Here is a 15,482-nt window from a genome sequence, read left to right as displayed (position 1 = left end):
AAATTTCTGGTTTGGAGAATGATGATTATAGCACAAGACCTGAGAATTATTCTGCTCAAAGCTGAGCTTACTCCCCAGTTCAAAGGCTGCTGGTCCTGGAACTTGGTCTTTGAGTAGTTTAGAACATAGTGAAGGATGTTAGACTTTAAACCTAACCATCACTGGGAAGGGAAAAAAACCCCACCTGATTATACTTTCTACTCTTGGAATTTCATACTACCTATGGCACTGGAGTTGGTATTTTTATTGCAAAATCGACACTACTTCACATTAGAACATGTAAATTATGGTAGAATGGGAAAAGTCAGGTTATTAATGCCTGTACTGTTTACTTTTTCTCCATTTATGCTGTTTATTTTTAAGTGTTATAATTTTCACATATTTATCTGATTTTCAAATAATCAACAAACCTGTCATATTATTTTCACTAAATCACCATTCTGAAGAAAAATATAAAGAACTCACATAGTTCCAGCATTAGAATCATAGTGTTTGAATCTTGCCTTGTCTTTTTCTTCCATGTTTTAGGCAATAAAGTGCTCCTGAAACTTAGAAATCCGGCATGTCTGAAAGCATTTCTTTTCCATGGAATAGACATCACAGGCACATTTGAACAAAGCCCTTGATGCAACAGGTAGAATACTGAGTATGCAGTAAATAAATGTGAGGGTTTCTTTGGTGAAGCAGCTCTGAAACTTTCTGATACCAAAAGGTATTTGAATATTCCATCCTGAGACCTCAATTTCCGAAAAAAAAATCTGCTAGAAGAAATAGCAAAAGTGTGCGGAGGGGGTTTTGTTTTGGGGGGTTTTGTTTGGTTGGTTAGTTTTTGTTTGTTTGCTTGCTTCTTTGTTTTTGGGTTTTTTCCCCTACTGCTGTTCACAGGACCTGATTTTATTAGTTTTTATTTCTGGCCTCATTTTTGTTCCCATGTGAAGATTCTATTCCACCTGAAATTGTGGATGCTGAGATTATAATCATCAGCCTAGTACAGCTACCTATTTGAAATAACTGATCAAATCAAAAATGAGGTAAGAAAGAATCAAAACATGTAAGTTCTGTTAATTTTTAAATTATGCATTTGTAATGTATCTGCTGTCACCATGTTTTGCCAGATAATTTTGTATAGCCTAATATTTCCTGGGAAGCTTGCTTGCTGTTTCTTCTGTTCTTCCTAAATGTAGCAATTTAGAATTAAAAATAATTATCCCCTTAAATTAGGTGAAGTATTTGCTTTTCAGCAATTGTGCTGTAAATGTTTTTAAACCCATTGTGGGATTAAATGAGAAAGAAAGATGGTGAAATACACTGCACATAATACATGTGCCACCTACTGTTGGACATTTTGATTCATATTACAACTATATTTATTAATCTAGTATAGGTATTATTTATAAATATGTTGAAACAGAGGAGGGTAAAGAGAATACTCATGCATTTGCACTAAAACAGTCAGGCTTACAATCTGTTTCTATGTGGAAACTACTTTTTAAAAAATATAAATTCTAAACATTTTGTAAAAAAACAAACAAACAAAAACAAACAAAACCAACAAACAAGAGGTTGGTAGCAAAAAGAGATATTAATCTGTGTCTAAATTAAAAAAAACCCAAACAAACAAAAACCAAAAAAACCAACCAACCAACCAACAACAACAACAACAAACCCCACAAAAAAACCAAACAAACTATCCAGAAGTCCATTATTAGACACTTTTATTTAGCAACAGAGTCTTGGTTATGAGTGGCAGCTGCAGAGCCGGCAGTGCTGGGTGAGTTCTCAGTGCTCTGCCTCTTGCAGCAGTGGCACAGATTCCTCTGGAATGTGCATGGCACAGTCAGTTCATCTGCTCTGGGCTGAATTCATGGGTAAGAACAAAGCCATTAATATTTGCATACCAGAGTCGATCCTACTGGGCTTTCTTGAGTGCAACTGACAGAAATTGTGCTCCTCTCTCCCTAAACAGCTTATAGATGAACATGAAAAGCCCAGCCTTTCTATTTCTCCTCTTCTGCATTTCCATAATTCAGAGGAAAATTCTTAAGTGGAAAGGAACCTGCTTGACATGTTTTTACTCTATCAATATGAATGTTTTCCAGAGGTGACTAGATAAATCAACAGGGATTGTTTGTCTCTCTGGCAAAAGAGGCCATAAAAGTAAATGACTGTGAGGAGAACCAAGTGCAGTAAAATGTCTAGATTTATGCAGAGGTGTGGGGAAATCAAGGTTGTTTTTTCATCTCTTAATTTGTAGTCTGTTCTGACATCCATTCTGGACTGTGTTTTCTTCCTCCTATCCTGAAGAAATAATCCCAAAATGAGTGATGGAATTAGAGACAGAAGTCATTTTGCTAACGTGTCTTGCTGTATTGGATGGTACCACAGAAACTGCTAATTAAATGGAAGACTCTTTACTGAGACCAGTTCTGGAGTGTGCTGTACCCCTCTTGCTTCCTCATGAAGCTACACTATCTGTCCAGCTTAAGAAAATTGTGCACATCACAGTGACTTAAAAAATCTCATATCGGTAAATCACAAAACATTCTCAGCTATTTATTATATGCTTCATAATGTCTAAGAATGTTGTCTTTCTTTTCTCTATATTCTATTTACAACATTTTTTGGCAAGACTCCCAGGATTTTTTTGAACTGGTAAGGATTTTTAGTTTTTATAATCCGTACTGAAAATAAGTTTGTACACATGAAAGTTTTACAAAGAGGCAATAGGTAAAGCAAATGTACCTATATCTGCCATGTTTTTTATTTTCTCTATCATAATATTCTACAAGAGACCCAGCAGGGGAAAATGTAGAACTGTGGATGTTGTTGTGGATGCTTAGCTAATAGAATAATTTCCATGAAAAATAAGGTGGGTTTAACTTAATTTATGTACATTAGAGGAATCAGCATGAAGTAGCATTGTTGTTGCCATGTACACATGGTATGTTTGTGCTGTGGAGGTTTCAGAATTTCAGACAATGAGGTCAGTGGCTACCTGACCTGAATTTCCACAACTATATTAGAGAGGAAATTGGTTCTAGTATACAATTTCCTGGAACATCCTCAGGGAGTACACAGTTATGATTACTCAGTGGCTTTAAATCAATGCAGTGGCTGGAACAATATTTATAATATTTGGCAGCTTAAAAAATATTTTTCAAGATGAAATGATGAATAGCATTTTGACTAATGACTCCATTCAGTTTGTATTGCAGTCAGAACTGGCACTGAAGGGTTGGGTGTCTGTATAGCACAGCCCCTGCCAAATGGCAGAGTGCAGGTAAAACAACAAAGAATGAGAAGGATTATTTTGCTAATTCAGAGACAGGTAATTGCTTCTATGAACTTTAATTTTTAAGGGCTTCACCTCCTAACAATTGAATAACGTTGATAAAATTTAGTTGAATAACTGAAAGCGGAGTAGGTCATGGTTCATGTAGAGAGTCATTATCCCGCAGTTTTGAAAGGGATCGGGTCGGAAAACATTCTTGAATTGATTGACCTCCAGTGTGCAGTTAATATCCTCTCAAACAGTTGGAAACACAGAAAAGTAACTAAATTCAGTCTAGTTGGCAGTCTATCCAGTTGCTAAGGAGAAAAGGCAAAACTCCTGTTCGTTCCCAAACTTTACTGTGCTTATGTCTATGGGATAATTTTAGGCTCTGTCCCACAGTCTGTGTGGACTTTCTGTAAGGTCAAACCCTAAAATTACTTCTGAACATTTGCATGCATTTTTTCAGGTGGCAGTCAGCAAATTTGATTTGAACAATGGGAAATAAAATGCTCCCTTGGGTAAGAGGGGTATAAAAATGTGATTCTGCAGCTCCTTCACTAAAATATTGACTACAAATATGATTGAGTTTGACTTGGAAGAGTATTTATTTCAATAAGCTGTGGCAATATCTCCACTATTTTTCTTCTTTGGTGGCAATTTTTTTTCCACCTTATGAGGTAAAAAAAAAGGAGGGTTAGGCTTACAAAATGTTACCAAATATATCTGAGCCTCAAATGTAGCCTTTTCAGCTCTTTCTTTCAGTTTCATTATACTAAGGAAACATTTTTATCTCTTACTAACAGTTCTCTAAAAACGCTGATTTGACAGTATGCAGATTAAAGATAAAAAATATATATATATATATTCCAGGTAGTATGGTATTGTGTGCAGCAAAACTGAGTGTGAGTGAAATTCTCTTTCAATTCCTTCAGCTGTATCCTCACCAGCAGAGCTCTACTGATGGCATTTCTTTAATTTTCCATGGAAATTTTCTGTCCTTTAGAAGTTCCTCTGAATCTTTTTTTTTTTTTTTTTTTTTTTTTTTTTTTTTTTTTTTTTTTTTTGTGGCATGGATATATCTGGTGTGAAAATTGTGTCTGGTTAGGCAAGGCAGGCGAGAACCCTCTCTGCCCCGTGCTATTCTAGCTCAAATTTCAAATTTTAACAGTAATTTTGAATTCCTTTTCCTGTGTAAACACCCCCCCCCCCCCCCTCCCCCCCCCCCCCCCCCCCCAGTCCTTTTCTTGCAGTTCACTCATACTTTTGAATAAAAGATTAAGCTTTAAAGTTCAGCTGCTCTGGTGAGGTCTGTTAGCACTTACTCCTAAAACACATTTTACAGTTGCCTTAAAGAATCCTACACAGAACTTCAGAAGTGTCTGAAAGGTCTCTTACTCTGTTAGTCAGTAATGTGCTGCCAGCAACTCCTGGCATTTGTTCCATGTGCTGTTCTTACATAACCAGCTGGGAGGTTTTTAATCAATCAGGATCTGAGAAAAACCAAATCCTTTTGTGTGAAGGAAAAATGATTGAGCATACAAATGATAACAAAGACTACATTAAAAAAACAGATTTTCAAATTTCCACTTCAACCTTATACTGAGTAGAAAAATTGGACATTAAAATAAATGCGCTTTAAAATGCAGTTCAGTTATATTACATCCTTTCAATAGCTTGACATAAACCTCCTTCCTAATTATGGTATTTTAAAGATTTTGAGGTATTTGTGATGCAGGCCATGATTTTAGGAAGCATCTGGGTTGGAGGAAATATTGAGGAAAATAATCTAATGAACAGACAAGTTATGAAGTCCATCTGTGCACAGACCCTGCATCCATATCATCTCTCACCTCAGAAGACACAAAATGTATGTTTTATCATAACATGCATTGCAAAATCCTGACAGTTAATTCTTCATATTGCACCAGACTTGTATATACCTTATTGGATGTCTCACATTAACTGATGTATAGAAACAGACCTTGAGTCAATTCAAAGTATCTTTTCACAGCATCTTTAAGAAAAAGTGTTTTGTTGGATTTGGAGCTAGATTATGTAATTGTTAAGAGAGGCTCTTAAGTTTTCACAAGTAGAGAGGGAATTTGAAAAGAAAATGGGATTTTTTTTTTTCTCTTTAATTTACAGACAAAGCAGTTGAGACTGGAGAGAAATAGTTCCTAAAAACCATCACTGCATCAAACATTCTCTAAGTACTAAATAGAAGTAGAATGAGAAAGGGAAAGTCTCATGACAGATTGAGAATCTTATTTTATAAAATAGCTGCAGAGGGCTTGAAAGCTTTAAAGAGTGCCAGTGAGGGGGCAGAAGAGAAGTGTGTGCACATATTAGGAGAAAATGAGTGAGCTTTAATCTCAAACATATTAACCTCAAGTGTTCATTGTGAGGTAGCTTGGTCTTGCTTTTTGGAAATACTGAGCTCTCTCCCGTTTGTGTAAATAGAAGAAATAATGCAGAGATGGGGGGAGAGGAAAGTTATATGAGTTTTTCAGGCATAAAATATAGATATCCATGAATTGCTATCCTTTTCAAAGAGACAGGTCTTAAGATCATTATTGCAAATTCATTAGTAGGATCTCCCAAGGAGCTCAGGAAGAGCATGGCTATCCTGTCAGTCTCTGAAGCATATGAAATGAATACCACTATTCTATGCTTAACTGGGACCTAAAGCAGTGCCCAGCTGTTCTATCAATGAAAATTCTTTGGGGTGCAGTTGTGTCAGTCCCGCTTCAGAGAGAGGAAGCAGGGGACTCTGCAGGACACATTTATGAACTGGGGAGCACAAGGGCACTACACCATCTGGTGGCATGGTCCCAGTCTTTATTCCATTGCACTGTCACCCATCTCCTTCAGCCAGGCTGGTGCTGCACCCAGTCCAAAGCAGGACCACCTGAGGCGTGTGAGGTGGGGCTGTAGCCAAACAAACTTCACACTTGATTTCACAGGAAGGGAATATTGAATGGAATCACAAAGAGGGTATTAACCCCTCGTGACATTTGCAAGATGAGAACTGGAGTTACAGGCTACCAACATCTTAAGGAGGATGAGACTTTATTGAAAAAATGAGAAAGAGAAGCTCAAAGTTAAGCCATTACTCAATCAGAGAGCACTGGTCATGGTCACTGAGGAATGATTTTTATTATAGTAGGAGACTCTTCAGTCTGTTGGGTACAACAGAAGCCAGTCTCTGGAAGCCAAGATAACAAGTAAATTTTGCAAGATGCAAATTTTTACCAGGTAATCAACTACTGAACAGCACACCCACAGACATGGTAGGTGCTCTCTTGCAGTCACTTTTAACGAAGGTTGAATGACTTTCAGATAAAATGTAAGTAAAAAACTATGAACTATGCAGAAGTTACTGGTGAGAGTTAGAGGAAGTCAGACCATGTGGCAATTGTCCCTTTTAATCTTAAATTCCCTGAGCTGGAGACACAACTTAATACTTACTGCTACACTCCTTCTCCGGGTGTCAAGAAATGTTTAGCTAGTCTAGAAAAACATTCTGAAAGGCTGTTGTTCAAATGTGATCTGTTTGTATTTAAGCAAAATACAATTTGGGGGATCCAGTAATATCTAGCCACCATAATCAGGATGTGACCCTGTAGTATTGCTTAGTACACACAGTAAAACAGCCCTGGGTATTAAGAGTTGTTCAGGAGAAACAGAAAGAAATTTTAAAGGAATTAAAATAATTGAGATTTTTTGATACAGCTCTAGATTTAATTAAGAAACAATTGTTAATGACTACAGATACCAGTCATCTCTGAAGGAAGGAAAAAATGGTAGCCTGCAGAATAAACATGATGCCATTTGTAGATTATTTTTAATCAAAATACTCAAACTGAGAAAATTACTCAATAAACATGATGAGTAAATATTTAACCTTTAGGTCTAGTTTGTGTTCACATTCCAAACAAATATAGTTAGATGCTTAAATATTTGTAAGTGTTGAACATATGTTTAGAGAGTAATTATATTTAACATTGGGAAATTCACAAAACAGTTTCCACATGTGTTATGTGCCCTTTTATATTAATGTTTTCTAAATGTCATGTTGAATAGTATATTAAATTCCATCTTCTTTCTAAGGTACTTGAAGTGGGAGCTTTAGAAGATTTTTTTCTCAGCTGTAATACCTCCTTGCATTTAAATATATTGTTGGTTTTTCCTTATATCCTATTACCTTGCATTTCCCAGTAAACCAACAGATGAAGGTTTTAATAAACCACATGATTAAGCAAGGTTTTTACTGCAGCTATCCTTTTGCATTTCAAATTGTCAGTTTGTTGCTACTGTGATTTCCCCTCTGTACAGGATTACCTTTGTTCAACAGGAATCCTGCAAGTCAGTGATTAACAAGAGATTGGCTAACATAGTTCACCGCATTATGCAATTTTGATATTGCACCTCATTTCACCAATGGGGAAAAAAATTAAAAAGGAAAGTTTCTAAACTCCACATTTCGTCTGAACTCTCCACTTTTTCATTGGAACTCTCCATAGGGCCTCAGTGCTTGGAGCCCTTTCACCTGGGCAGGCTGTTTTGGCTCACCGTCCTAGTGAGCTGTGCCCTGGCTGGTGCCTCCAGGGCTGCTGAGCATCGCTATGGGATTTGCATTCCCAGGGTGTGAGCGGGGCCTCGGCAGGCAGCGGGGCTGGGAATGGACCGGGAACGGGCAGAACCCGATGGGCTTTGCTGCTCGCTGCCCTTGGGGCCCCGCAGGGAGATGTCGGGTCCTCCCTCCTCCTTGGGGCTCCCAGGAGCACGGGGAACGACACTGCGCTCACCTGCGCTTCCTCAACAGCAGAACCGCTGCTTCCCGTGGAGGGTGGCCCAGCCCCGGAACGGCTGCTCAGGGTGGGGTGGAAACATCCTCTGGAGATGTTTCAAACCCACCTGGGCACGTTCCTGTGTCACCTGCGCCAGGTGACCCTGCCTCGGCAGGGGGTGGGACTGGGTCATCTCCAGAGCTCCTTCCAACCCGAACGATTCTCTGACTCTCAAACAGGATGCTGAGCCCTTCGACCCGGAGCACGGATGCGGGAGAGCAGATTTGTGTAAAAACCATCAGAAGAAGGGATTTCACTTCGTACCCGTCCCATTTAACAAACGATCAGATTTGTTACACGCTCCCTGTCCAGCGTTGGAGATCTTCGCGCAGCTCACAGCTCGCACCCATTGCCAGTGCCAGCCTGACACCTGCCGGCGGCCGAGCGGCCTCCGGGGGACTGACGGGAACCGGCCCGGCTCGGTGTTTGAGAGGAGACCGGAGCCGAGAGGCCCCGGGAGGGGCAGAAGGAGCAGATTCGGGGCAGATTCGGGAGCGGCGGGGCAGATTCGGGAGCGGCGGGGCAGATTCGGGGCCGGGCCCGGGCCCGGGGCAGCGCGGCCGCCGCCGCCAGGGGGCGCAGCGGGCGGGGCGCGCGGCCGGTCCCTGCCGGCGCCCGTAGGGGGCGGGGCCGCGGCGGGTGAGGGGCCGGGCTGCCGTGGCGGCGGGGCCGGCGTGAGGGGCGAGGGGCAGGGTGAGGGTCGCGGGTAGCCATGGCGGCGGGCAGCGCCATCCAGATCCCCACGCGGCTGCCGCTGCTGCTCACGCACGAGAGCGTGCTGCTGCCCGGCTCCACCATGCGCACCAGCGTGGACTCTCCGCGCAACATGCAGCTGGTGCGCAGCCGGCTGCTGAAGGGCACCTCGCTGCGGAGCACCATCATCGGCGTCATCCCCAACACCAGCGACCCCACCTCCGACTGCGACGACCTGCCCAACCTGCACAGGTGCGGCTCGGCCCGGCTCTCCCTGCCGCCCTCGCGGCCTGCGGGCTCCCCGGAGCCCGGCCCGGCCTCCCCGGCCGGGGCCCGCCGTGGGGTCACCCCGCGGGGCCGCCCCGGGAAGCGCCTCCGCCGAGCCTGGTCGCACCACCGGCCCAGCGGGCGAGGTGCCGGGGACGGGCTGGCCGGCGGCGAAGTTTGAAAAGTGACTAAGGTGGACGAGCAAAATAAGACGAAAAAAAGCAGCTTTAGGGCTGTCGCAGCTGTTAACCATAGTATTTTTCAAGTAATGGGTAACACGGATATTGACTTAGGTCACATAAAATGAAAACAAATTGTATTTCTGTGCGGTGAAACTGACATAACCCTTACTCTCCGAACTTTATCGTATCAGTGGACTTAGTAAGATGTTGCAAGAAAGTATCTTCTGTTGTAAATCGGCTTAAATAGGTACGGTGGTGTAAAACGCTGACTCAGTACAAGGCTGGGAATTTCAGGGAAAAACTGTCATTTATGAACACTCCCATTTCCCACTGTATGTTGCTTAAGCAGAAATGTCAGTGTGCCTGTCCACAGCCTGATCCATTATTATGAAGAAATTCCATATGTTTCTAAACTGCATGACTGTATTACAGTACCTTACTTAGTGTTTTAGTTAACTCATTTGTGTTCAGGTTTTAGGGTTTGGTTTTGTAGCCTGTGTTACAAAGGAAATGGGATAATTTGATTTCATTTCACAACAGGAACTATAACCCAGCAGGGTCTTCCAACCTATAGCTTGATTGCCTCTGCTAAGGAGCACACAAAATGTTCTGAGGAAGATGACACGTAATACAAGGGTTTGATCTGTTTTTAGGATTGGCACTGCTGCCCTGGCAGTTCAGGTGGTTGGTAGCAACTGGCCCAAGCCCCATTACACGTTGCTGGTGACGGGCCTCTGCCGATTCCAGATCCTGCAGCTGCTCAAGGAGAAGCCCTATCCCGTTGCTGAAGTGCAGCAGTTAGATCGACTTGAGCAGTTCACTAATGGCCATAAATCCGAAGAAGAGCTTGGAGAGCTGTCAGAACAATTCTACAAGTATGCAGTACAGGTAATTTGTTTTATACTTGTGTGTCACATAACCTGAGTGTGGGTACACGTTGGCTCTTTATTTGTTCTCCATCTGCCCTTCTATTTCTCCAGTTCTTATGGTTTTCATTGCCTAGTAGAGTTTCAGTATTTCTGCTGCAAAATAAAGGTTACTGTTACAGCTTGAGGTTTCTATGCCAGGTTCCAGGTGTCTGCATAGCTCATTGCAGCTGAATCTTGTGCAACTGCTTGTGTTGGTGCTATGATAAGTTGGTGTTTCATATATACCAATACTACACATACATTCTAGTAAAAGATTTGATTAGTTTTTCTAGAATCTTACTGAGATACAAGAAAATATATACCATAGAAGTCTAATGAATTGGAATTTAAAGGATGTATTGAAAAAGAGTCATGGGGAAGTTTTTAATCTGGGTATGTGGGGGAAGTAGGAGATGTATGTATAGAAAAAATGCTGCAAACAGTAATTATACTTTTGAACCTCTCAGACAAGGAGAAAGCTCAAAGCCTTGGTGAGTTAGTGCCTCATCTGTGAACTTATGGTGACCTTACTTGAGTAGCTTTTTGGCAAACTAACTGGACATGCTTCCCACTGAAAGACACAATCCTGTTTAGGTCAGAGAGCACTGAGATAGTTCCAGAAGAAACCAGGGGCCATTAGTGTTGTTCCTTGTGTGTTGTAGCTGGTTGAGATGCTGGATATGTCAGTGCCTGCGGTCGCCAAGCTCCGGCGTCTCCTGGACAATCTGCCCAGAGAAGCTCTGCCAGACATCCTGACCTCTATCATCCGAACAACCAACCAGGAGAAGCTGCAGGTATCGTGATCTTCAGCGGTTTTAGTGGTAGTTAGGTGTTGCCATCTTTTTAAAGTCACTCACTTTAAGGTAGTTTTAGAACTGCTCACACTTGTGACTGTACAGTGATAGTATTATGCCAGCAGGGATTTGTGTTACAACTGAGCATGAATGCTTGCAAAATGCTTTGATGGTGTTGTTTAAAATGTTTATATATTCATATGGGAGAACTCGCCTAAGATATATAGATCTAGTTGGGAAATCTTTGAAATGGTTCATTTTAATAAACAATAAGTAAAGCATGGACTTCCCATAGTAAAGATAATAAATCTTTCTTCAGATTGTGTTGAAATTTCGCTTACTTATCTCAGCTGACTGATCATTATGCATATCTTAATACTAATAACCTCAGAATTCAAATATTTTTAATATTAGAATTAAATATTTTTAAAAACATCTTGAAGCCTGGGTTTCTTTAAACACTGAGACAGTGGTTAAATTTCTATCATGTCAAAGTAAATCTATGCAAAAATGATCTTTATGGCTTGGTGCTTATTCATCTGATTTCTATATTTGCTTGCTGTATTTTGCAAGTTGTTCCTTCTCCAGCTGCTTATGCTGCACATGGAATTGAAAGTGTGTTAGGTTCTTTCAAAGCACCACAAGTAGAAATTGATGCAGTAATTTGAAGGGAAGGTGTGTACTATAGCCTGATATCCTGCTGGAGGAAGGTACGTTAGTTATTAGTGTGTCACTTTTTTCTTTAATTAGAAATTCTAAAGAAAAAAACAGCTGGTGGGAGCAGAATTCTACCCATTTCCACATATTAACTTCATTTAATATGAAAGTGGAATTGTGTGCAAAATATTAAAAAGACAAAATAAAAAAATCTCTGAGCAAAAAACTTAGGGCACAAGGTGATTTTTTTCCCCTGGCTTACCCATGGAGATGATGCTGTAACTTAACAGGGCTGTCTTTTTCCTGAGGCCCAGTAATTGAAAAATAGGACATTGCTAGATGTTTGCCACAGGAAACACAACTGAAATATTAAGGTGCTTTAAAACTAGACAGGATAAGAGAATTTACTCTAGTTTGAAGTGCTTTGTAGTTCAGGCATCCAAACTCTTTAGGTTAGATTTTGTGTAGTGTATTCTTCTTGCTTTTTCTGCTACCTGTTTTCCTAAATCCATCTATTTTGTACCTCTGGTCAAAAGACAGCAGCAGAACCTCCATGTTCCCTTCCCCCAGAGAGAGGATTCATCAGTGTGAATTGTTGGCTACTTACAACTCCTCGCTCTTAGATTTTAGATGCTGTTAGGCTGGAAGAACGGTTCAAGATGACCATACCACTGCTTGTTAGACAGATTGAAGGCCTGAAGTTGCTTCAGAAAACAAGAAAGTCCAAACAGGATGATGATAAAAGGGTATGGAGCTTTAAATTTGGAATACTTGAGCATTCTAAATAAGTACGAAGATGCACTTTTTAAATAGGCTAATGAATGCGTAATTTTAATCTGCGCAATTTTAATGTATAACCATAGTGTGTGATCATAGTCCGAAGCTGCAGAGAGCACCCAGCTGGCAACTTTGGCTGTGTAGATACACCAAAGACAAAATGCTTCTTTAAAACTGCCTGGGCTTTATTTTATTTTTTTTTAAATTTAGGGTTTTTTGGAATCTGAGCACTTTGTAACACTAAATGAATGCTCAGATTCCTCTGAAGAGTCAGTTCATGTGCATGGTATGCACAGTGTGAGTTCTGGCCTGTGTATCTTTTACTGATGGCATTGCAGATGAGTGGCAACTTTTGAACTACAGATTAAGAATGGGTGTTGTAAAATGGAGCTTGTTCACTTTTGCTGCATCTAACTGCACTTTCATTGTTCAGTAACTGGAAAGTCATTTAGAAATGAAAAAAGATAAGAGAGGTTTACCCATTTTGTAAAGATTAAGTTTATACTGCTTAATATGCTGGGCTACAGTGCTTGAAATATGACTAATAACGCCTTTCAGTTTTGTTCTTGTTTTGTGTTGTTTGCTAGCTTAGGATATATGATAAACTCACTTAGGAAACAGATAAAGAGCTGTAACTTTTTAAAGTAGCACCAGTAATACTTTTGGAAGTTAATTGCTGGAGTTCTGAATTTTTCCATGCACCTTACCTGTTTTTGCCATGATTTTCATTCAAAGCCAAAGTACACAGCTTATTTAAAAACCAGGACCTGGTGCAATTCTGTGGCTCTGTTTCCATTGCACAGGTTGTTGCTATTCGTCCTAATAGAAGAATCACTCATGGAAGCATTACAGAAGATGAGGAGGAAGAAGAAGATCATGATGATGTTGTCATGCTAGAAAAAAAGATTAGAACATCCAGTATGTCAGAACAAGCTCTTAAAGTTTGTCTCAAAGAAATAAAAAGGTAGGAGGCTTTTAAATGGTGGTTTCTTTTAAAATTTGAAACAAATCTTGCAGACCTTTTCCTGTTTGATGCATGCTTTTTGAAATGATTTCAAAGCTCAGGCAGCAGCCGCTGCCTTGCAGTGCAGTAGAGGCTCGCTTTGCATTTAATTTCTGTTTGGCCTTTTGGATTCTGTACTTATATTTCCAGATTAAAGAAGATGCCTCAGTCAATGCCAGAATATGCTTTGACAAGAAATTACTTGGAGCTGATGGTAGAATTGCCATGGAACAAGAGTACAAAAGGTAAATCCTTCCCTTAGTGGTGATTGGCTTGCACAAACATTTTAGGACAAGTAACTATCATGCAAACACTGTGATTTAGTTCTTGTAAAAACACTGTAAAAATACTGTAAGCCAGGTACCAGTAGACTTCAGTGAGAGCTGTACACTGAATAGCCTGTGCAGCTCAGTTGTACATCTGAGAATGTGGATTTAAAAAGTATTAAGGATAGTTTCATTAAAAATGAAGGTGTTTCCTATTACCATTTGTGCCAGTATGTATCAAAAATAATAAAGAAACTAGCATCTAATTATTTTTTATATGTCAGACAAAAATCCCTTTTGGAGATTTATGTAACAGTGCTCTTTCTGAAGAAGATTCTGGTTTATCTTATCTTTGGTAAGAAGCAAAAGGATAAAAAAGCACAATTGTAGTTAATTTTAGTAATTACAACTTAGAGTGCCGTAGAAAAACGGAGTCCATGTCTGCTTTGTACCATATTTTTTGGAGTTGTGAGTGGAGGCTGATACTCTTAACACAGATACAGTGTGCAAAAATGGAGAGTTAGGGAAGAGTAGGAAACCAAACACGGCATCTGCTACTGACCAGCACAAGTTGGTTAAGTGGGCAAAATTACTTTGCACAAGGTGGACTTACACACCTGCATGTCCATCCCTGCCCTTCTGCTGGTATTTGTAGTGATGAATTTTTGCTGGTTTGAAATAGAGCACTGGCTGTTTACAAAAAATCTCATAAATATTTTCTTTAATCATTAAATTGTAAAAAGATCTGCCTACGTGTACTTTGCAGTATTATTCAAAGGATCCCCAAATGAGTAAAATGTTTGTTGACACTCCTAGCAGACTGTTCTTTTGGTGGAAGTTGCCCTTTGATCTTTTAAAATTACACCGTGTCATGTGAAGTTTGTGTTTTTACTTTAAGCAAAGTTTGTGAGTGTGACCCATGTGATTGCTATTTTGAACTCTGTAGCTACAGTGAATAAAAACACACATGAACATAGAAATAGAAATTCATGATAAATTTCTTAGCTTTGAATGTCATTATCAGTACTGTTCATTTTCAGTACTGTAATCTGTCTATCTTAGATCTAATTCCTTATTAAAGAAGGAAATTAAAGAAGAAGTTCAATGCATTTGTTTTAGAAAAGCATTGTCTGAAGTATGTATGTGAGTTAGGGGATTGCCCTGCTGAAGGTATCTGTTTCTACTGTAGGATGCATTGTTTCCATTTTAAAGGTGAATGTGCTGATCTCTTGTACTGTTGATGCCAGATCGCCTGGAAATCCGTGCAGCTCGGATTGTTTTGGATAATGACCATTATGCCATGGAGAAGTTGAAGAAGAGAGTGTTGGAGTACTTGGCTGTGCGACAGCTTAAGAACAACCTCAAGGGACCCATTCTTTGTTTTGTGGGGCCCCCAGGAGTTGGTAAAACCAGTGTTGGAAGATCGATTGCAAAGACTTTGGGTCGAGAATTCCACAGAATTGCTTTAGGAGGAGTCTGTGATCAGTCTGATATTCGGGGCCACAGGTAATTACTTCTTTTCCTAATTGCAGGTTTTTTTTCTGCAGAATGTATTGATTATTTTCACTGTTCAGCCAATACAGAGAAATTTTCCTTCTATGAAACAATGGTAAGTATTTATTGATTTTCCTTGGTGTTCAGTGGTGTTACTTGGGGGAGAATTTTAATGAAGTGGATGTTTAGTGTTGTGGTGCAGACTTTATTCTTTCCTTCTGCTGCTGCCCTTTATTGTCATAGACAATGGATTTCATCTTCAGTTATTTTAGCACTTTGAAGTAAAATTCTGTAGCAAGTTTAATGCAAACTCTTGA

At 40.2% G+C, this 15,482-nt stretch overlaps 1 protein-coding gene across 1 annotated transcript in view; it reads left to right on the top strand.

Moving 5' to 3' along the window:
- Nucleotides 1–8,778: 8,778 nt before the first annotated feature.
- LONP2 (lon peptidase 2, peroxisomal) overlaps nt 8,779–15,482 on the top strand; it is a 38,006-nt gene continuing 31,302 nt past the window's right edge. The window contains exons 1-7 of the mRNA XM_040075111.2: nt 8,779–9,069; nt 9,920–10,154; nt 10,837–10,968; nt 12,249–12,371; nt 13,206–13,366; nt 13,556–13,650; nt 14,919–15,177. Coding sequence (XP_039931045.1) covers nt 8,837–9,069; nt 9,920–10,154; nt 10,837–10,968; nt 12,249–12,371; nt 13,206–13,366; nt 13,556–13,650; nt 14,919–15,177 — 1,238 coding nt within the window. The 5' untranslated portion in view covers nt 8,779–8,836. The remainder of the gene's footprint in view (nt 9,070–9,919; nt 10,155–10,836; nt 10,969–12,248; nt 12,372–13,205; nt 13,367–13,555; nt 13,651–14,918; nt 15,178–15,482) is intronic.

The sequence above is a fragment of the Hirundo rustica genome, chromosome 11 (assembly GCF_015227805.2).
Source record: "Hirundo rustica isolate bHirRus1 chromosome 11, bHirRus1.pri.v3, whole genome shotgun sequence".
NCBI classification, from domain to species: domain Eukaryota; kingdom Metazoa; phylum Chordata; class Aves; order Passeriformes; family Hirundinidae; genus Hirundo; species Hirundo rustica.
This window is presented reverse-complemented; position numbering and strand designations above follow the sequence as displayed.